Source organism: Ailuropoda melanoleuca, chromosome 1 (assembly GCF_002007445.2).
Source record: "Ailuropoda melanoleuca isolate Jingjing chromosome 1, ASM200744v2, whole genome shotgun sequence".
Classification (NCBI taxonomy): Eukaryota; Metazoa; Chordata; class Mammalia; order Carnivora; family Ursidae; genus Ailuropoda; species Ailuropoda melanoleuca.
Genome location: NC_048218.1, coordinates 126,669,407 through 126,693,189, shown reverse-complemented (window position 1 = coordinate 126,693,189; position 23,783 = coordinate 126,669,407). Strand labels below are relative to the sequence as shown.

At 40.5% G+C, this 23,783-nt stretch overlaps 1 protein-coding gene across 4 annotated transcripts in view; it reads right to left on the bottom strand.

Annotated features, from left to right (window-relative positions):
* The window catches only part of SRPK2 (SRSF protein kinase 2), a 233,037-nt gene that overhangs the window by 123,602 nt on the left and 85,652 nt on the right, over positions 1–23,783 (bottom strand). The window contains exon 1 of one of the 4 annotated variants that reach the window (XM_019806655.2): positions 16,682–16,947. The exons of 2 other annotated variants lie outside the window; for them this stretch is intronic. In XM_019806655.2, coding sequence (XP_019662214.1) covers positions 16,682–16,719 — 38 coding nt within the window. In that variant the 5' untranslated portion in view covers positions 16,720–16,947. Of the gene's footprint in view, positions 1–16,094; positions 16,127–16,681; positions 16,948–23,783 lie in introns of those variants that run through there. One more of the 4 variants, XM_019806651.2, reaches the window with a different exon arrangement.

The window sequence follows — 23,783 nt, the reverse complement described above, 5'->3', positions numbered from 1 at the left end:
CAGAGAGGACAGTGGCTCCAGCAGCTGCTACAAAGAAAAGCTTAAAAGTTACATACACAGTTGAACTTTGAACAACGCAGGGTTAGGGGCGCCAATTCCTGTGCAGTAACTTTGGACTCCCCAAAACTTAACTACCAATAGCCTACTGATGACAGGAACCCTTACTGATAACCTAAACGATTAACGCACGTTTTGTACATTACATACTGTATTCTTACAACAAGGTAAGGTAGAGAAAAGAAAATGTTAATTACAGGGAAGAAAAAATACACTTATTGTATTTTTTAAAAAATCAGTGGGCCCACACAGTTCGAACTCCTTCAAGGGTCAACTGTCTGCATCAGCAAAAACCCTCACTATTTCCTGGGCTGAGATTAGGGAACTTCTTTCTATCCTTGCATAGACCTTATAAAATTTCCTGTTGCCGTCTTCTTTCTTTCAAAGATATTTATAACGTTCACTTAAACCCACAGAGGCAGGGAAAAATTTAGCATTAACATTTAAACACACAGGGTAATTTTTGTCCTTGACTCCAGAGTCCCTAAGGGCAGCCATACACCAAAAGGATGATTTATTCCCTCTCCTCCCCTTACAACTACATTTTACAAGACAGAAAAGTGAGACACAGATTGGCCATATAACCTATCAGCAGAGTCAAGAAGGATTAAACAAGATAAAGACTTTGGTTTATGGTATGGTTTCAAAAGACATTTAGGTAGTGATGTAAAGTAGGCAGGTGGATATATATGTCTGCAGCTCAGAATGGAGAGCTCAGATATAAATTTGGGAGTCACCAGCACACAGATGGAACTCAACACCATGGAAACAGATGAGATCATCTTCAGAGAAAATGCAGACGAACAGAGGAAAAGACCTAGGACAGAGACCTTGAGGAAGGGCCAACATTTGGTTAAGGAGAATCCAAAGAAATTGAGAAGGATGACTTGTAGTTCATCTTCTACCCCAACTTCTTTACTAACCAAAAATAGAAACCTTTTGTATTAAGCATATCTACGTATTTCAGCTCCAGATATTTTGAATGCTTAAGACAACTATGAATTTTACCACTTTCAGTAAGTGGCTAGTTAGTGACAGTAATCTTCATTTGCCTCGAGCTGTCAGGAGTTAAATCTGCTGATGAGTGACATTTCCAGATAAAGGAAGGTTTTCGCTTTACACATACAGCTCATAGCTCAAATGCCTTCAAGAATCAGGTAGGTGAGGGCGCCTGGCTGGCTCAATCGGTAGAGCATCCGATTCTTGATCTTGGGGTTCTAAGTTTGAGCCCCATGTTGGGTGTAGAGATTAATTAAAAATAAAATCTTTAAACCAAATAAATAAAATCTTAAAAAAAAAATGACTGAATGAATGAATCAGGTAAGTGAGTGTGAAGCACTAAGATACACAATGGTCAACGTTGGGTCCTGGTCCTACGGGCATGGGCTACAGCCTCCCCTGTGGGCATTCAGATTCAGTGTAGAGAAAAATGGAGGGTCCTGGTACTCACAGTACCATGTGAACTGGGAATCAAAACCATGTCTCCAGGGGCTCATAGCTACAGCGCAAGGCTGCACGTTAACAAAAGTCTTTCTTCCTGCCATTAACCATTTTTCCCTACAGATGAAGTACAAATCCATACAACGTTGTAAAAAGGAGGCACTTTTTAAACTCATCAGCTCTGTGGCTTTGGCTGTTGTCACCAACCCATCCACAAATCAGAGATCACACTGCTGTGAGAACTAACGGAAGCCTGCCTGGAACAGGTTCCAAACCCGCTGACCGAGGAGCGGACAAGGAGCTTTCTGAACTGTATCACTGACCACCAGAGCATAATAGTGCCTGCGTGGCTACTAAGAATCATCGAAGTTCCATCCACACAAATCAAAAAAAGAAAAGAAAAAAGGAGTTACACCTTTTATGGAGTTCTCATTTTATTGTTTGAAGTTTTTAACCATCAACTGAACAAGATATGACAGGATAACGGCACCTAACAAAATGTATCAAACAGATGGGTAATATCAAACGAAGTTTGATTCTCGGTATTGGAATGGACTGTACTGATGACCTTTCTTACCTTCTCCTGAAAAGGCTACCACTACTTACAAGCAGCAGCTTCTGTGACTCCAGAAGGTCAGAGTCACTGGTCCTCTTGCCTAAGAAATTGTATAATTCTTTTCAGATAGAATAGATTTGGGGTTAAAAAGCCCTGTCAGGCCAGGATGGGCAATACAAGGCAAGAAGACAGCAGAAGTGTGATTCTGTCCACTTGTGCCAGTTACCTTTGCTTTGTTCCACGGCCACGGCTGGCAGCCCGAGTCTCTCTGCCTAGTGGTGCTCATACACTGACGCTGCTGGAGGAAGACCTGAGGGTGCACGTTCTTAATAAACGTACGCAACCTGACTCGGGACACCTTGTACGGGGAAACCCTCGAAATCCTTGTTGTTCGGGGTGCCCTGAGGTGCAGAGGGTGGGGCTGTGCCTCATGGCTATGCACAATCCCGACCACCACCCGGGGCCGACATCGTCAAATCACAAACACATTGGTTTTCTTACCTATAAAGTGAGAAAACAGCCATCTACACTACACATCTAGAGAACTGCTTAAAGAATTAAACTAATAGTGAACAGAGAATACACTATAAAACAAAAGCACTGGAGTTATTTCTTCTATTCTCTGGCCAGAGCAGAACTAAAAGAACGGTCCTAGTAGAATTTAAAATCACCATTCCTGGTTTTCTTAAAGAAAAAGGAAACCGTCAAACCAATTTCTTTGTACAATGTTCCAAGGCTCTAAATTTCTTAACTTTAAGTACTGAAAGTTATTGGTTACAAGAAACTAGGGGTGCCTGGGTGGCTCAGTCAGTTAAGCGTCCGACTCTTGGTTTCAGCTCGGTCATGATCTCGAGGTTGTGAGATCGAGCCCCGCGTCAGGCTCTGCACTCAGCAGGGAGTCTGAGTCAGATTCTTTCTCCCTTCCCCCCACCACTCACTTGCTTTCTCTCGCTCTCAAAAATTTTTCAAAATTAAAAAATAAATCTTAAAAAAAAAAAAAGGAATCCAAAGTGGAAGCTTAGATGAATCACTTCACCGTTTAGGGCATCAGTCTTCCTCACGCAAAAAACAAGCATAGAGGATACATGGGATCTCCAAGCTCTTTCCATGCTGTGATGTTTTTTCATTCTATTCATCTATGAATGCCTGGTCAAAAGAACTAGTGAAATGCTGTTGGTTAGTTAATAAAAATGAATCATTATAACTGAGTTGCATCATTCATAAATGAACTTTTACATTCCACCATCTCAACTGTATTAAAGTTAGAGGGGAAATAACAATTTTAGGGGCACCTGGCTGGCTCAGTAGGTAAAACATGCGACTCTTGATCCCAGGGTCATGAGTTCAAGCCCTACGTTGGGCGTGGTAACTACTTTTAAAAAAAAAAGAAAATGACAACTCTGGTAATGTGGCGATTCCTCCCAACATTCCTTTCAGTAAGGGTACGAGGTGGAATGACAGGCAATATGATGTGTAAATCTTTGATTTCTTCACATGAGCTCTTGTCCACATGCCTCTCAAAACATGACCATGTCGCTGAGAAACAAGTTATTCTAGTGTTCAAAAATACATCACTTTGTACCACATGCCCTCACATGCAACAAACGATAAAAGGAATGCTGATGTGTTGCACCAGTGGATGAAAGCCTGGCTGTGCTGGACTTACAGGGGACACGACGTCAGTCACCACACAGTAATTTCACATCCAGAGACATACAGGATTTACCTCATGCGTCTGTAAGGTGTGGTGCCACTGAACTCTTGGTGGAAATTCTGAAGTTCAGAACCACAAAAAGTATCAAATCATACGAGGTAACTAGACAGAGCCTCATCTTTAGAAAAAGTTAACTTCAGTACATCTACTTTAAAACCTTAAATTAAAAGAAATTTCTTGGAAAATGCTTAATTTGCATTTATCTAAAGTATCACTACAAACAGATCCATCATAATATCTGTCTAGTCCCAAGAATCAGAAGGCCTTTAATGTTCTCCATAAAATGTTTGATTGCATTCAACTACCAGAAGGGTGAACCACAGATAAGCAGTTCCTTTTTTGTCACTAGCTGTTAAATATTTTATAGCACCTCCGAGAGAGGCAGGGGTAGTAACTGTATTTTTCTCCCAGAGCCAGCTGGACTGCCAAGCCGGGCCCAAGCTAGGCGCTGAGAACACGGTGGCCCCGTGGGCAGCAAGAGCAGCGGAAGGTGCTCAGGAGCAAGGGCGTGGAGGGACAGAGCGAGGAGGGGCTCAGCCGGCCAAACACTGTTTCCGGATTTGTTTACTTTGAAATAAATACTGGTATCTACGCCGAAACAGAAGCGTACAAAGATACCACCACAGCAATAAATCCATCACTGATACACTCTCTTGCTTCAACTACAAAAGCTCAGGGAAACCAGAGACAAATTATTAACCACAAAAATCCTGTAATCAGGACTAACCACATACAACACAGAAACAAATACTTAAGGTTTGACAGGCCGACCACCTGTCCTTAGGACATCCCCATCCATCTAAACAAATAAGAAACCAATCTCTTTTTAAAATCTTGGAGAGAAGCGCACTTCACAGCCTCTCTTGGTAATCCATTTCAGTGTTTACTACTCAACAGCATCAAGGAAATCATCTACCTTCTGTCATTTAAATGGTAAATACTGCCATGTTTTCACCCCTTTCCAGAGCAAATGAATAACATTTTGCCACCAACCCCACAACACACCTTGCAACCTTTGATTCTATCCTCGAGGGGAAAATGTATTTCTTAAGACTTTCTTAAAAAACCTGAGACCTGACGTTATGCTCACAGGAGCATGTGTAAGCTCTACACACAGGTGGAACATTTCCCTTGCTAAACCCTGTCAACGGCTCTTGGTAAACTTCAGCATTAAAATCCAAAAGCCTGGGGCGCCTGGGTGGCCCAGTCAGTTGAGCATCCAACTCGGGTTTGGCTCAGGTCATGATCTGGTCATGAGATGGAGCCCCGCGCGTCAGGCTCCAAGCTGGACATGGAGCCTGCTTGAGATGCTCTCTCTCCTTCTCCCTCTTTCCCTCCCCCTGCTCACATGCTCTCTCTAAATAAATACAATCTTTTACAAATCAAAATTAAAAATAAAATAAAATCCAAAATCCTTACCACTGCACAGAAGGATCCTTGCTGCCAGGACACAATCTCTCTCTCACCTGTGTCCCACCCTTTCCTCCACCTCTTTCCCAGCCTTACAGAATTATCCAGAATTCCCAGATGGTACCACAATGTTTCATTTCACTCTGACCTCTCAAATGCCATACCCAGCCTGCAAGGCTAACCTGAGGACTGTGACTTCACGCTTCAGCCTCCCACTCTACAAAAGCACACACACTGCTGGCTCCTCCCCCCAAAACCCTCAAATTCTAGCAGGAAAAATGCAGTTTGCCAAAAAAAGAGCTTGACTAAACAGGTGATTAATCTTTACAACAAAGTCAGGGCATATTTACTGAACATCCACAAGGCCCTAGTCCACAACCCTCACAAGGAGGGTTGGAGAATCTTAATTTCTACACATCTTTAAAAATATTTTAAAAAAGGAAAACCTATCATTGGTGTTAAGTGTTTTGTCATCTCTATGGGGTGAGAAGCTACTATCATATAACTTCTTAAAATTCCTTACAAAACTAAGGTTCATTAACAAAGGCACTAAGCATACCTTGAGTGTTTTACGAATGCGACCGAATACAGGAATGTACTGCGTCTCAGAGTTCGCTGAAGTCAGTGACATGCACTTTGCTCGCGCGTGTGCACACCCAGAGGAGCACTGAAGGCGTCACAGTAACAGCTGGCTTTACTAGAGAGAAGAGCTAAGGGAAGGTCAGCAACGGCGAGCACACAGTTCGCCACCAGCTGTACAACACTCAGAAAGAAACGGCTGAGACTCCCAAGTAAGAGTGGAGGCAAGAAGGTCCTTGCTGCACTGCCAGTGCAAGTACGATGCTGTATCTCTGGGGAGCAATGGGACACGCTTGCCCAAGGCCCTGACAAGCGGCTTCGCAGATGACTCCATCTCTGAGACCACCGAGACTCAATAAACAGAATTATGGTATACCCCTCCATATCACAGACTCAGTCCTACGCAGCTGTTAAAAATGGTACCATAAAAAAATGATGCTACAGAAGATTACTTAATAACATAAGAAAGATTGCATGTGATAAATATAAAAAGCCAATTCCAAAGTAATTTGTCGGTATGATACTGGGTTTTCTTTTTGATGATGGTGATCCTGTTAAAGTATGTCTGTGTGATTTTTACAGGTCTACTTACACCAAAACAAAATATTAACCTTAAAAAATTAATAAAGGTGACTGACCTTTAGTGATAAAAGCATCGTGCTTTTTGTGTCCTTCTTTTTATCTGAATTTCCTAAAATGAATAAACTTCTCTTCTGAGATATGTGTAAAAGATATTAAGGGGCACCTGGGTGGCTCAGTCAGTGAAGCGTCTGCCTTCGGCTCAGGTCATGATCCCAGGGTCCTAGGGTCGAGCCCTGCATCAGGCTCCCCACTCAGCAGGTTGTTTGCCTCTCCCTCTCCCTCTGCCCCTCCCCCTGCTTGTGTATGCGTGCTCTCTCTCTTTCAAATAAAATCTTAAAAAAATTATATTAAATAATATTAATCATAATTAAGTTAAAGAAAAGGTTTAGTTCTCCTGTAGGAACTAGTATATTTTCTCCTTACAGATAGTAAGAGCAACATTACTTTCCTTCTTTAGTCCAGCTGTCAGGAGACTAAACACCAAATTTGCCAGTCACCATTAGCAGGTGCACCGCAAATGCCCCATATGGGCGGGGCGGGGGGGCCGCTTCTGACTATCCACTGTCACAACCTTATACCCTGACCTGCACTTTCTCTGGTTCTTTCTCTATTGCATTGTAGATATTCTTCTAACTAGCCTCAAAATCTTCTTTGTGGGAGGAGTGTGGGTGAAAGGGGAAAAGAAAGATAGAAAAAGAAGGGAAACGGGAAAGGAGAGAAAGGATGAGGTGACAGCTGCACAAACAGGACATTGCTCTACCTCTGTAATTTTCAGGTTAACTTACTGCAGTTTAACTTCTATTATAGAGGGCATCTGAGTAAGTGTAGAATCAATGAGCATAAACCTTCCCAGTCTGAGAAATGCACGTCTTTCAGGGGCCCTTCCTACTTCAAACAACTGAATTCTTCTGGAGTTTTGATACCTTAGTATGCAGTTATTAGAGCAGTGATCACCAGTGTTTTTGCGTATTTGAACCGTCAGAAAAACGCAGACACACTTCTTAGCGTAACAATAGTTGGACTTGTACGCCTCCAATCTACAGATAATGCTTATAGTACTCACAGGATTTGAAAATCCTTTATGATAAACCCGCACGTCTGTGGCTCACTGACTAAAATCAATGTGCTACAGCACAGAAGAAAAACGTCTACCATGAGCTGAATTTAGACGGCAGATACTCTTCTAAGGCGGGTGTGAGTTCTTGTTTTGTTTTTTTAATTTGCGCCATCATTTTAAATGAGAGCTCTGGGGCACCTGGCTGGCTCAGTCAGTGGAGTGAGCAACTCTTGATCTCAGGTTTGGAGGTCTGAGCCCCACACTGGGTGTAGAGATTACTTAAAAAATAAAACCTTTAAAAAAGTAGATAAAAATAAGAGATCCGACACACACAAAAAAAACAAATTCTCCCGGGGATGAACTGTATGGTGACTTGTAATATAATAAAAAATCATTAAAAAAAAAAAATTCTCAACTTCTCCTAAAAATCGCAGAAGCCAGCAAAAGCCGGCTTGTGTTTCAGCATGTCAGTAGCCGGCAAGAGCAGGGCAGCAGCCTCCTCTGTTTACGTGTTTATCTAGGAGGGAACACTTGGTGTGAAAAACACACGTCATTATAAAAACCGCATTACATACCTACAGGCAAAAGGACAGACATGGAACTATACCAAGCACTGCAGAATTATACAGCGCGTCTTTGCAGACCACATATTTGTGTGCACAGACTCATTTACACATACATGCGTGCACACACACCCTTGTATTATAAACTCTGGGTTTACAGACGCTGGAACATATTTAAATACTTTTTTGCCACCTGTTTTTCACCCTTATTTTTTTTTTACAATGTCTTTTAATAACATTTTTGCATTATTAAATCGGTTTAATCTCTGTATCATATCCTTATACTACAAACCATAATGAATTTAATACACTTTACAAATCATTTCATTTATTTACAATAGCTTTGCTAGCATAAAGGTGCAGAGTAAGTCACAAAGACCTTTGTGTTTTATTTTTGCCTTTATAGAACAGGAAATGATGTTGAGTTCTCTATGCTCCTCCTTCTCCCCAGTTTTCACTTTTTTTTTTTTTTTTAATTGAAGCATAGCAGCAGCCACCTCTTTAGATGGGACTGTGGTCTCTAGTGTTCTAGAGTCCGCACCTGGCCCTCATCACTCATTCACAATTGCCTTTGGTAGGCAAATGTCTGTAACCCCTTCACCGTACCTCTAATCTTAATGTACGTTCACACAAAATGCAACTATTGGTTATTTGTAATCTTTTCAAAAAAGTGCCAAGAGCTTCCCACTGGCATAGTCCATGATACGGTGCTCAGCTCCACATGCCCAAAAAACTGACCACGTTGCATCAGGGGTAAGCCACCCACCAAGGCCTCTTCTATAAAGATCCTATGCTTTTGTGCTGCCTTTGCTGCTCCCTGATTTCCAAATCACTGACTGGCGAGTGCACAGCAGCTGCTGATAAATGCTGGATGGATGGACAGATGATGGATGGATGACAAATGTAATCTACACTAAAATTAGTCTTTAATTTCTTCCAGCCACTGGCTGGAAGAATTCTGCTCCAAAGGGAATCTGCACTATGACTGCTAGAGCTAGAGTTATTTCTTATTGTTGTCATTGTTATTTTTATACTAGCTGTTCACATTTGTGCAAAACTTCCCTGATCTGCCATTTGGGGGGAGGGGAGGAGGGCAGTTCCCAAAGGGAAGAGGATGTGCAGCTGTGGGTACACGAAGCGATTACAGGTGATACTTGGGACTTGGTGTTGAATTACAATGAATCACATACTGAGAGAGTTACTCTTTTCCCAACTTCTTTCAGGCTATCTGAGTATATCAAAGAGCATGTCTCACTTTGGTGCTAACACAGATTTAAGCTCCTTTCTGACATTTGCCAATTTAATTTCCCTGGTAAACAGAGGGAGCATATGGCCAGGCCTAAAGCCTTTATCAGACAACAGAATAGAGACAGGGTTTAATAGTAATTGTTTTTTTCAGGTTCTGGTAGGAACACAAAGATTTCTTTTTAAAGAAAATTAACTTTAAAAAGGCATTATAAAAATTTATGTTATGTATATTTTATCACAACTAAAAACAAGCAAAAAACATGTTATTAAGTAAATAACAGTACAGGATGGAGTACAAGCAAGACAAACAGCACCAAGTGATACACAAAATGCTGACGTTTGGGAAATAAAAGGCTATCGTTTGATGTTATCAGTTTGGCAAAGAGATGGAAAGTGTTCAGATTTACTTTAATTTCCATTTTACATTATAATAAATGTAAAAAAATATATCTAATAACAAACTGCATTTTTATGGTGGTAGAAAAACCTAAGATTTATAACAGGGATACTCTGAGTTAAATTAGCTTATCACTATAATTGACTATATATGAGAATATATATATATATATATATATATATATATATATAACTATTTATGACTATATATGGCTATAATTTATTACTCTAAGCAAATACCATAAAAATTATTCCCTATACCAAAAAAGTCTTCCCAAAAAGTTCCTAAATTGTAAGCTGCAAATGATGATCTAAAGTAAAAATATTCTGCAATGAAAACACTTCTATATTTAAGTTCTACAATTGGGGCTAACACTAAGTAAACCAGTAAGTAGACCCAATGTCATTGATACTCCCCTCTGTCAAACAACAGCTGTGACAAATGCTACAAAGGAAAGGTACTCGCTCTGTAAGGGCTTATAATAGGTGTAATTTGACCTAGGCAGGGTTTCCTTAAGATGGGAGGGATAAGAGCAGCAGAAGAGCAAACCAAGAGGGACATGACTGAAGTCAAAGGAGTCTGAGGTCGGGCTGGAGAATGTGGGCACTCACTGGCCCAGATATGGAGCTCTCCTTTTCTGCCAAGAACAGTGGGAAAAGAGCTGAAGGTTATTTAAGTGGAGTGACCTGCCTGAGCAGACCGGTGTTCTGAAAGGTTATGCTGGCTGGCAGCCCTCCAAAGAGGCATCGGGAAACAATCAAAGTTTAAATTGGTAACAAACACAATAATCTAGAAATTACTGCATCTAAACCACATAAATAATCACCAACAGGAAGAAAACTCAGAAAACTGTCCAGGTTTTTTTAAACAGAAATTAAAAGACAAAAGTACACTTTTATTTAGGTGTAGGATACAGAAATTTTAGAGACTATGAAATAAAATGTAACACTATACAAATTTAACATTATAAAAAGGTAATACAAAATCTAAACATCTCAAAAAATGTCCTCATTTCTTGGTCAGACCCAAGGTGGCCTACCTACCTCAAGGTAAGTTTTAGGAGGACCAGAGGTCCATGGAGGGGTTCTCAAGGGTGGGATGCTGAGTACCAAGAACGGAGGCCCTGATTACTTCCCCGGTTCTCACCCGGGGCTTTTATGTTTTATATGACAGGCTTCTAGTAAGGTTTAAATGAAGAAGTAATTTTGCTATTGAAACCAAGTCTGAAAACTAATGTTAACACCTGTGGCCTCCAGGGCCCAGTTAGAAGAGCGGAAACAGTCAGTGGGAGAGCAGCACCTCAGATGACTACACCTTATGATTCCCATTTGGTCTAAACTTCTGATTTCATTCATGAAAGCTGGTACTCAGAAAGTCCCTTATCTACATCTAATTCTCCTCAAAAAGGCTCAAACTACTGGTCACACTGGCACACCTACCAGAATTCTGACAGAGAAAGAAAAGGGGAAGGGAACAGAAATGGGAAGGCAGAGAAAAAGGCTGTATACAGTACCAACCTCACCAGGACCTGGAGCACAGCTAGTGCGAGTGTAGACTGGCACACTCACTCTGGAAAACTGGCAACGTACGCTAATGCTTAGCAATTGCGCTCCTAGGTGCACACACAACAGAAATGCATGCAGAGGTCCATTCCCCAAAAGATACGTATTCAAATGCTCACAGCAGCAGCTTTCCTAACAAGCTGCAAACATCCCACATGCTCGTCAACAACAGAATGGATAAATAAAGCGGGGCACATTCGTATGGTGATTTCCGCACAGCAACGAGACCAAGCCAATTCCCGCTACACACAAAACACGAGAGCAACTCACAGGTAACGCGGGGAGAAGACAGACCAAAACCTGTACAGAGGGTTTCTATTTACAGATGATGTTCAACAGATACAAATGAATGGTCATACGTGGAAATAACTTCATCTTTACCTTAATACTAAGACCCAAATGAATCCCAGTCTTAACATATTAAGAGCCAACAACGTTTATTAAGTCGACCTAGAAGAAAATCTTAGTGACATTTGGGTTGGCAAAAATTTCTTAGATACAACAAGTAAAACATAAAGTACAAAAGAAAGAAAACCCAATAATTGGATTTCATAATGATCTATGACCTGTGCACTTTCCCATATATATCTTCAATAAACATATTACTGAAAGTTAAATGAAAACAGAAGAAAGCGCAAGGACTGAGTGGAGGGAGACCACACAACCCGCCACTATCATCTCTTCTCAGCACTTGGGAAAGTACGCCTCAAGCACACGTGCCCCGGGAAGTCGGACTGCGGCAGGGGTGAGGGTGAGAAATGGAGAAGCAGTCACCACTGCCTACCTGCGCTGCCTTGTGAGCTGGAGTGGGGAGAGGGGAACACAACGAAGACAGAATTCTGTTTTAAGATCTTTTTTTAAAGTAATCTCTACACCCAATGTGGGGCTCACACTTAAAACCCCGAGATCAAGAGTCGCAAGCTCTACCAACTGAGCCAGCCGGGCCCCCCGGAAGAGGGAATTTTTTAAATAAAATCTGGCTATCCTTCCATGACTGCTCTTAGTTCCCCATAGAAACATGGAGGAAAATACATCCGACCTAAGAGCAAATAAAAGACACCTTGGTCCTGGATCCTTTCCCACCGAATATCCTTTACTCCTCTCTCCCACCCTGATTTTTAAAATTTCTCCCCCTTCCATTCCCCTTATTCTTCCAAGATTCTCTTGTTGCTTTCTGCAACCACGCGTCATTATCATATGCCCTTTTTCTTTCAGTTAAGAGGCTCCAAACTAAGAAAAGGAATTAAAATACACACACAAAAATAGCACAGGCTCTTTATGTGTTTCAAATGTCCTTCTCATGCTGGGGCAGGGACACAATCACTGTCACTTCTCACCAATCCTCTTCATACAGCATTAGCAGAACACAGGCCACAGCGTAAATATTTTTATGATACTTTCTCCTTCTTCCTTTCTTCTCCTGAAAAAGGTAGCTAGCAACGTATAAATTCAATCAAGTGCTAGCTATGTGGGACGCTAATGATGTAAGCTAGTACTTCGTATCTACCACAGCATAAAAACCCCCTTTAACCCCCCAAAATCTCTCTCTCTCTCTCTCTCTCTCTCTCTCACACACACACACACACACACACACACACACACACACGAAATGATCTTTCTGGTATCTGGTCCCTGAGAAAACGCAAACCTAGTAGGCACTGCTATTTACTTAACTTCTGACTGACTGTGAACTTTACTAATTACAACAACATTTACATTTCACAAGAGCAGACATGGGCCAAGCTCTGTGTGAATGCAGGTTCCCAGCTCCTTAGGACCTTCCCCTCACAAACTCCTCAGCCCTCCCAGGAATCCACCGCAGGTAACGACTGGGAATCCCCACTCTGAGCACGTTGGGCGCAGCTCTTCTTCACTGATTAAGAATTGTCCAATTTTGTTCGTGAGTTCACTGAAGAAGTAGCAATATAGTTTGACAAAAATTTTAATAGAGCAAAGTTCCTTCTAGCTCACTGAGGATCTTTAGGGATGATGTATCAGAGTCCTCCCTCTCCACAGCCAACCCTTGCAGGCTGGCGCACACTCACTCTCTCCCCTCTTCCTTGCTGCCCCTCCCCGACTCGCTGCCTCCTCCCCTCCCCTCCTCACTTAGAACTTGTATTTTAAACTGTTTAATAAATGATTACTACCTTTTTGATAGCTATTATCATGATTATTACTCCTTTTCCTCCTCTTCCCCACCCACTCCACCCCATAAATTTCCGAATCCCAGAAGTGTTATGGCTAAGAAAAGTCAAGAAGAAACAAAACCTTGAAAACCTAGTTGTTATATCAAATAAATGTTCACAGCTTTTTTTCCCATGAAATGGGGGTAGGTAAAAAAGTAAACCTGTGACTAGTCCTCTCACTACCATATTTAAGATGAATACATTCATTCATTCAACAGGCAGCAATTAAAAAGCAGATACTCATAGTGAGATTTGCTCCTAAAATCTGCAGAAGGGGGCCCCCTTGCAACTGATATGTGTTCCTCTTAACTGGCAATAACATACAAATCAAGTATCATGTGTTGTTGTTGTTTTTAATTATTCAATAATGTTCTCTGTCCTAAATTTAAAAATTGAGTAAGTTAACATTTTCCCCTTTCTCCAAAGTATAAAACCAAAAAATAGAACTATAACTTTCTGTCACCCTGTTGGATTTTGTCCTATGAGTCAGCCATTCTGAACAGTACTCCATGCCCCCCCTACAGAAAAACATTCAATGGACTGCCGCTCTTCTGTTAAAGGTAAAAATACCATCTTAAATTTCAAGGCGTTACTGAGATCTGTTAAGAAAACATATTTTCTAATTTAAGCTCCAAAACAACCTTCCAAATTCCATATATTGCTTCAAATCAGATTTATTTCTGAATGAAGGATCCTAAGTCTACAAAAATAAATTAGGTTTATTTTTTGGTTTGTTTCTCCCATTTTACAAAACTGTCTGCACAAGAATTCAACACTAGCTGTCACTCAGGGCTAGAAATTCCCAAGAAGCAGGTTAAAAATATGAGATGGAAGAATTATGAGGAATATCACATCACTGTTTATTATATTTTGCACTTAGAAATGTTGCTTCTCCACTGGATGGCCTGAAAAACCAAAAAATCATTCTGCACTGCAGAGAGAGAACAAAATCAATTGTGGAAAATGGTAAGTTTTGGTTTCTTGCAAACAAATAGCTTCTCTCTTCTTTTAAAGACAGGATTTATTATTTTTACCAAAAAAGGGGAGGGAAGGGGAACTACTGACCATACATAAATTCCAAATAGCTTTAAGATTTAAGGCCATGACTCAAACAGCTAAATGAAAGGAAAAAAATCTAAGACTTTCAAAATTTAAGTAACTGGTGAATGAGGAATTGAAGGATGTGATGTAATGTTACATGATACTACAAGCTATTACATTCATGGGCAGGGTACAGCATTACTAGGCCATGAAATTTTTTTTTTTTTACTTCATACTCTTGTTTCTCAAGTTTTTTCAAATACATCAGAAAGACAGAAGATTTGACTACTCATTATTGTATGCCTTCAAAAAAGAGGAGAAAAAAGGAGTAACTTCTATTTTTACTATATATACATTAATGAAACAACTTCTGTGTTTGCAAGTGCTGGCTGACCCATAAACTACACTTATCACCCATGAAGTCAGCCTATCACAAGGGCCATATATATGTCTAAGCACCCCCAAAAGAATAACAAACAAAGCAAGCAAGCTCTGGTAAAACTGTGTATAAAGCTGTCACAAGCATACTGGCTGGTTTCTAAACTTTAAAACCATGACCACATGCAACCTCCCTTTCCATCAAATTTAACAAGAGCTTAGGTAAAAAGATTTAAAAAATAATAAATAAACAACATTAATAATAATAAGATAAATAAATGTAATCACCAAAATATTTTAGAATCTTTCCTTAGAAGAATGTATTTTAATCACAGAAACCTCACCCATTCCTAACTTGTTTCTCGCTGAAATTCACCCATTCTGTCCAACCTTCAATTTATCAATAGAGAATTCATGATACTCAAAAGAGCTAACATAATTATTGCCGCCATCCCACTGAGAATGCCCTTCCTGGTAACAAAACTCCAACATTACAGTTGGCACCCGGACGGCTCACTATTTACAGCACCATCCTCTCCCCTTCCCATCACCACCATTTTACTGGCAGAACGCTCACAAGACTCAAGACTGTTTTCATCTCAGCAGAGTGTGCAAAATCGGATGGCTAGCCACAAACCAGGAGTTAGAAACTACATAAAAATAAACACAAATGTGAATAAATTTTTCTGTTTTCGGTTTCTAAAGAAAGCAGTTAACGTCTTATTTGTAATGCTCTAAATTACAGCCAGGAGCCTTTCACCTAATTACACTAATAAATCGATTTAATGTCATCATTTTGCCATCAGATCACGTCCTCCATACACTAGTGTACTTGAATTAAATCCATTTTACCACGGTAGGTTCTTCACCTCATTTTCCCCCCAGTGCTTTTTCTCTATCATTTCACAACTACTAAATCACATCTCCATAATATTTTCCTAAATATTAAATCTGTGAACGAAAAGGATAACCTGAAAACTAACCACAGGCGAGACAAATCAATAGACCTTCAACATAAAATACCAACATAAAGTATAAACTATTGGATAACCAAGAGAAAGGTAAGCATCAACTGTATGCCCAAGAACCTCAATTTAAAACAGTATGCAGTATACACAATTTTGGCAAACAGAAGTGAACACAATATTTACATATCAAAATGGGCAGCTATATAGCCTCATTTCTGGCTTGAGATAAAAATACCCTAATTCCATTTATTAAGTAAAATAGCCATTTTAAGGAAATACCTCCTTACAGGTATAATCACTTGACTGACAGATAAAATAATTGCTTTAAAAACACTTCTGAGTCATTTTGTCCTTACCTGCAGGCACGAACCATTACTGCATGCAGTGACTGTTCCATTCCCTAGCACAGACTTGAAGGAGCATCATATCTCTCTTTCAGAATGTGACTAATCTGTGGGTTTGCAATTCCTAAGCGATTTACAAATGGCACTCCCTTTCCACATAAGAAAATATTTATGACAACCAAAAGCCAAGTATTTTTAACCTAGATTTTACAAATAATGTTGGTAATTTTGTAGCAACAACCTCAAAATACAGGAAGAAAATCTAATACTAGTATTTCCTGAAAGAAACCAAGATTTTTGTTTTGCAGCTAAGTAAATTATTTTTTAAAGCCTTCGACAGCTGCCACACGTGAACCAGCGCTGGGCTGTGCTATGCTGTACATGCTGCAGCTGGTCAGGCTTCACTGTTTTTTACAAAATCAATTACCCTTTGTAAAAGCAGAACAGCCTGCCCAAATACACATCTTCAATACAGCACAGTGACCAGCATGCAGTACAATACATTATACAGCAAACTTGACTAGAAAAAAAAATACGTCCTGGTTTGTTTCTTAGCAATGCTACACCATTAATTGTTCATGCAAGAGATGTAGCTGTACCTTTCTGAAGAAGACGACTTCTCAGAGTTAACTGACATCAGCAGCTCAATCTTCTGCTTGATTTCTGGAAAAATCAGAAAATATTCACAACCAAGATTGCCTGCCCTTGCCTTCAAGCTTTATATCAACAGATTTTTCGTCTCTGATCCCTTTTGTTCAAAAAGAGGCCACAAGATTCGCAGTACTTCTGTTAGGACTGGGATTCGATGGTGCTATAAAGGGAAAAGCTCCAGAGGCACCAGGCCTTGCTAAACTATGCACATGACTGTTTATGAAAGCAGGAAGTACCATTTCTTTCAAGCAGAGGGGTGTTTTCTTTTTTAAGGTAGAACTAGCACGGCTCTACCAGAAGATTTCAAATGCAGCAAACTAAAACACAAACAAGAAATGCTCACCACTGCATTCGATACTCTAGATCATCTGAGAAGCCTGGGCAATAAAGGTATGAGCTGTAAGGAACAGATGTGCAACCCTTGGCTACTTGCATTTCACCAGCCCTAAAAAATATGGCTCAGTGAATCATTTTTGTTACTTAAGAATGAAATATTAAACCAGAACCCCAATTTATAGATTGAATTTTTTTTAACCTTTGTTATAATTTCTTGGTTGTCTTTAATTGAAGAATCTGTGTAATATCTAGTCCTTAACTCCTTCAGAAAAAGACTTCTATTTTACACCTTAATTCTCCCCTCCTCCTTCGCAGTACAGCACAAGTGAACAGCAACACCCAGTTACCGAGCAGATAATAATACTTGTCCTTTTAGGAAAGGACTGACAATGCCATCTGCAGCAGAAATGGAAGCGCCAATTCAGTTTAATTAAAAGAGAATTGCCGATACTGATTTGGGGGGAAAAGAAATAACAAACTAAAAGGGAAAGAGAGGTAAAAATAAGAGGGAGAGGAAAAAGAAAAAAAAAGAAGAAACCCTAGGCACAGTTCCTTTAAAAATATTAATGACTAACCTAAAAGCACATAATTTTATGTGAATAAAACTGACATGGTCCCATTACCCAGACTATTTCACATGCAAAGCTGATTTACTATTCGTTCGTAAACATGCTTCCCTATGCATAATAAAAAGTTCACATACCAAAAATAAAACACCTGGCCACTGAAATACCACTATAGGGAGTCTCAGGATTTCAAAGTAGACCTCAATAGTTTTGGGGTTTTTTTTAAGGGGCAAAACAAATCTTAATTTTTAAGAATCTCGATTACAAAAATCAAAGGAATATGAAAAGATATAAAAGGGAAAGGGAAAAAAATTAGTTGCCTAAAATACGATGGACCTGTTCAGAAATAGCCTTTCAATGTTGTTAAAATAAGGGATTTTCTAAATTGTTTAAGCTTCCGACTTCACGCAATGGGCACTATATAAAACTGGCATGAACATGTGATCAGAGCGCAGAACCTGACACACACTGTGGCCGAACTCCCTAACCACTGGGGAGAGCACAGCACACGGTGGTTAGACGGAGACGATGATAATGAAACTTACCTTGAGGATTCCTGATGGATTGACAGAGTCTGGCACCAGGTGCCACAGTGAATATTCAGTAATGCCCCTCCCGCCGGTTTCAAAAGAGCAACATTTGAGAGCTCAGCCTCCGCCATGGGTTTGAAGGCAGGATCCTCTAACATCTTTAAGAGCCACATGACCTTGGGGAAATTAAGACTTTCTAAAAGCCTCTATCTCCTCTCCTATAAAATGGGGATAATAACAGCCCTTTAGTTGTGAGGATTTAATGAAATACAGTATTCCACGACAGTCATGCAGATGTAGGCTCGTGCCTGACGTAGTCAGCCCTCTGTGTCTACTGCTCGGGAGGGCCTAGCAAAGGACAGTAATCCTCCACAAATATTTGTTGAATGAGTTAATGAGGTACACCAGGTCTGCCTTATCTTCTCCACAGTTCTGATCCACCTTCACCCTCTTACTATCAACCTCAACATAGACCTTTTTATCACTATAGTTTGATTACGTATCGAAGTTTAACTTTAATCTGTATCTCAGCCTCCCCATCTAGAGAGTTATTCTCAGTTTATCAACCAGCCAAGTCAGAAATAAGGTTACACTTGAATCCTTCTTCATTGTGGTAATTGATCATTTCAAAAAGACAAAAAATTCGCACTTCGGTGTACAGATTATCTGTGCATGTAAACTGAAAGACCCCAAGTTTAAAGGGCGCCTGGTGGCTCAGTCAGTTAAGCGTCTGACTCTTGGTTTCAACTCGGGTTGGGTCATGGTCTCAGGGTTGTGGGACCAAGGCCAGTGTCAGGCTCTATGCTCAGCGTGGACTCCACTTGTCCCTCTCCCTCCCCCTCACATTCTCTCTCACTCTCTCTCTCAAATAAATAAATAAATAAATAAAATCTTAAAAAAAAAAAAAAAGACCCCACCCAAGTTTAAACTGCACAGCTTTTAGGAAGTGTATAAACATTAGAAACGAAAGTTAGAGCTTTGAGAGCTCCAAACCAAAAAGGTTTCCAATAATACATGGACAGGTTTCTACCACCATTTTCACATTTTCTTCAAACCTTCAGATTTGGTGATGATCACCAAGCAGAACATTCAGCCTTCTTTAAAATCAGCTTCCGGGCGCCTGGGTGGCTCACTCTGTTGAGTGTCTGTCTGCCTTCAGCTCAGGTCATGATCCCAGGGTCCTGGGATTGAGCCCTGCATCAGGCTCTTTGCTCAGCGGGGAGCCTGCTTCTCCCTCTCCTCCCCACTTGTGCTTTCTCTTGCTATCTCTCGTTCTCTCAAATAAATACACAAAATCTTTTAAAAAAAAAAGATAAATAAAATTAGCTTCTAAATTCTATTTTCTCATATCTCCAATCAATTAAAATCATCACTAATAGCTTTCTTGATTACAACTGGTCAATGACATCAATACTCTTTATTATTCATCACTTTACACACCAAAAAGGAAAAACCAATTCATCAGGATCTCCCACTCATTCTCTTCTATCCAACCCACAGACCTTCTTCACAAAAACCTTTTATTCTCATACCTACACTTTAAAAGATACTCAGGGGTGCCTGGGTGGCACAGCAGTTAAGCGTCTGCCTTCGGCTCAGGGCGTGATCCCGGCGTTGTGGGATCGAGCCCCACATCAGGCTCCTCTGCTATGGGCCTGCTTCTTCCTCTCCCGCTCCCCCTGCTTGTGTTCCCTCTCTCGCTGGCTGTCTCTATCTCTGTCAAATAAATAAAATCTTTAAAAAATAAAAATAAAAAAAATAAAAGATACTCAAATTCCTTGTAAAGATGAATATTTTTAACTCTTTGGTTAATGGCCTACTATCTCTAATATTTCATTTTCCACTTAATAACATGAGTTTGGAGACTCACGGAACACACAGGGCTATGAGTCCAGAACTGAGCCCAGCCCTAAGAACCCAGACCAGGAATAGTAGTTACTAATAACTACTATTAAAACAAAGTCCAGTAAAGGATGTGCTTCACAGATCAGACAGCCTGGGAGGGAAAGTGGGCAGCCCTGCATCCACCTGGATCCTAAGGGCAGTGGCAGCATGAGACTAACACAGGGATGCTGTCGAGATGACATGCTCCCACGTCCTTTACGGCACCACACGCCAAACAGGAGCTCACATGGGACCCTTCCTTTTAGGACATGGAAATTAAATAAGACATAATTGGGCAGAGAGTTCTACCTAAATTCTTCCACCTACATCCTTTTTCCATGGGTGTTATTCCAACAGATTTACTAAACTTCCTTCCTCTTGCCAAAGTCTTTACATAATCATTCACAAAGCTGATTTTATTTTGGGTATACATAAGGAGGACTTTTTTATATTATTATTATTAAAGCTTTAGATATATTTGGAGCCGTTTCAGGCTACAAGAAACAGGTATGTGCTCAGTTTACCTCAGGTGATAGGATAATACTGCAAGAAAACATCTAGAATGTAAGAAGAGGAAAATGCCCCCACCACAGGCCTCAGTGAGAATCTTGTTCAGAAGGCAGGGCAGCTGATACTCAGCTCCTGGGCCCAAGTACTCAGAGGGACTGCTCTCCATCTTAACGCTTCACCATTCTGGTGATTCAACACCTCTGTGACCCTAATTCCACTGCTTCTGTCACTACCAATTAACTGCGTCTCCTGCTCTTTCATGTGCTCACAGATTCTACTGCTGGGACGCACGCTGGCAGCCTTCTCTCTGGGTCTCCAACTCAAGCCTAGAAGTACCTCTACTGGGCTCCCATTTAAATGCAAAACAGGGCCTGCAGACGCTTCTCTGGCTCAAGTGTCCATCTGGGACCAAGCACTGCGTTCCTGACTCAAAATTCAAAGATGGATGCATTAAGAGATCCTTCATAAAGGGAGAGGAGTAAAGCAAGCTCTCCTAGACGTCTAGGACGGTCAGCGATTAACTGACCAACACCATGAAGACAGTCCACTCTAAAGGGGTCCTTGTTATCCCGGCATTCATTATTCAAGTCATCTGTTATAAGAACACACAGAAAAGCAAAAATTGTGCAAACAAAAACAATCGTTAATAAACTGTCCCTGGTTATCCCTAGCCTCTGTGTCCACCCATCAATCCCCCTCTCTCTCTCTGTCTTTCTCTCACTGATGCTCATACAGTCTCAACAATTCAAATAGAATGCAAATCCAGAACAAAGTGAAAACTGAAAATAGGCAACACAAAATGCAACATTTGACAAAGTTGGTGGAATATACTAATGAAATGTTAGAATTCCAAATGAGGACAGAGTCTGAGAAATGAGGCTACAGGAGGAGTTAAGAAAGTCGGTAATTGATGAGAAAAATCAACAAGGACAATAATATGCTAAGCGTCTCAAGAATGATGATAATTTGATTATCTGACTAACGGGGAAAATAATAACACTCTTAAATAGTTTGCAAAAATGTCGTTCATTACAACTGCATTACAAATTAGAAGATATCCAATCACATTAATATATAAAGCTCAGTAATGAAAATTCATGTCAAAAACACTTGATACATTCTTTGTTCAAATACTCAGTACTTGTTTTTCAATTATAATTCAAATTTTGATAAATAAGCTTACTTTGAGAATTTGATTTTTTCGAGATAAAAGTCCCAATTTCACCCCCTTTCTTAAAAGTAGTCTTTTTCCAGTATCAAATTTCCTCATGCTACGATCCCGCAACAGGATTACTTGTGTTCCTGAACATGGTGCAGTGCCAGTGGAGTACAACGTGTTCGCTCCAAACCCTCCACTGGGGCGGGGGTGGGTGGTGGAGGCACTGGAGGAGGACAAGGTGGTCTCCAGCTGGTTAGGCTTCAGTCTGAGCTTCCACGGTAGCTGCTGCTGCCACTTACCACAAACTTCATTTACTAGAGGAAATATTTTTCCTTCTGTCACTTTTTAAATTATTACTGAGTGGAATTTATAACCTGAAAGGAACATTAGTTTAAAAGGAAAGGTTTGTTACTGATTTTCAAGTTGTAGCAAGAAAAGTAGGTCAATCCCCTCCAACTGGGATTCCCATCCTCACTGACCCCAGAAGCCTGGAGGTAAGAGGAAGGGAGCAGAGGATCCAGGGGCTCTGGCTGTGTCTACACCAGCCCAAGACCCCACACCACCCATCCTGACACTGCAGGGGTGCGTTCAAACTTCACAGCGCATCATACGGTATTTGTTACCACTGTTTTTGTTATTTTGATACTGAGGAATTTCAGGACAACTAAATACAAAAATGCGAAAATATGAATGTTTAAATAAATGCTTAATTTTATTAGCATCACCATCAATGCCCTCCCTCTATCAGCAACGAAATGTAATGAAACTAATTCCTCAAAACTGTCTAAACATTTCTCACCACAGCAGAGTGTCATTAATAGTTAATCCTGGCTGCTAAACAGAACAAAGGCACTCTAACCCTGACTCTGTTGGGGAGACAGAAGTAACACCAGTTCTTAGATAACTGAGCTGTTACACGCAGGCTGAGAGATCCGGTGCTCTGTTTACCATGAGATCAAGTTTAAAGCTTTCTCTGTTTTACACTTTTATTTTTTATTTTTACTTTTTTTAAAGATTTTATTTTTTTATTCATTCGACAGAGATAGAGACAGCCAGCGAGAGAGGGAACACAAGCAGGGGGAGTGGGAGAGGAAGAAGGAGGCTCATAGCAGAGGAGCCTGATGTGGGGCTCGATCCCAGAACACCAGGATCACACCCTGAGCCAAAGGCAGACGCTTAACCGCTGTGCCACCCAGGCGCCCCTGTTTAACACTTTTAAAATAAACACCATCTATACATTTTTCCGATATATGAATTTTAGAAATTAGTACTCAGAAAAAGGAAGTATTTTATAATCCTAATTAAAAGATTTCTTTTCATACTAGATATTAATATAAAACTGAAACTATTTGGTTTTCTAATATTGTGGCTTACAATGTCATAAATTAGGACATTTTAATTTCATTTACAATTTTGGCATTTAAAGGACTGTGAGTTCACCAAGGCAATGATTTCTTGGTTTCCGACTCCTTTAGTAAACCAAGGTCCATTCAACATCCTGAGAAGGAACTTCACTAACTTAAGACGTGGTAAAATTATTGCACAAGGCTTATTTACATGTATAAGGAAAGAAGCCCTATCAAAATATGAAGTGTAGGGGCGCCTGGGTGGTACAGCGGTTAAGCGTCTGCCTTTGGCTCAGGGCGTGATCCCGGCGTTACGGGATGGAGCCCCCACATCAGGCTCCTCCACTATGAGCCTGCTTCTTCCTCTCCCACTCCCCCTGCTTGTGTTCCCTCTCTCGCTGGCTGTCTCTATCCCTGTCGAATAAATAAATAAAATCTTTTTAAAAAAAATATGAAGTGTACGGAGGAACAGGAGTCCCTAACTCCCAATCCACATTAACTTTCAAACTTAAGAACTGAAACTGATGATGCAGTATAATTTTCCCACCCTCCTACATTCCCTCAGCACCAACAGGCACCCTGCTAAATGCTACCTGACCGGGGGAAGGAAGGTGTCCCAAAAATACGTAGGGCGAACTTGGAGAGTTCACAGCCTAATATTTAACATTTAGCTTGAACTATCAGGCCTACCTGAGCCCTTTATACGAATCAACTCACAA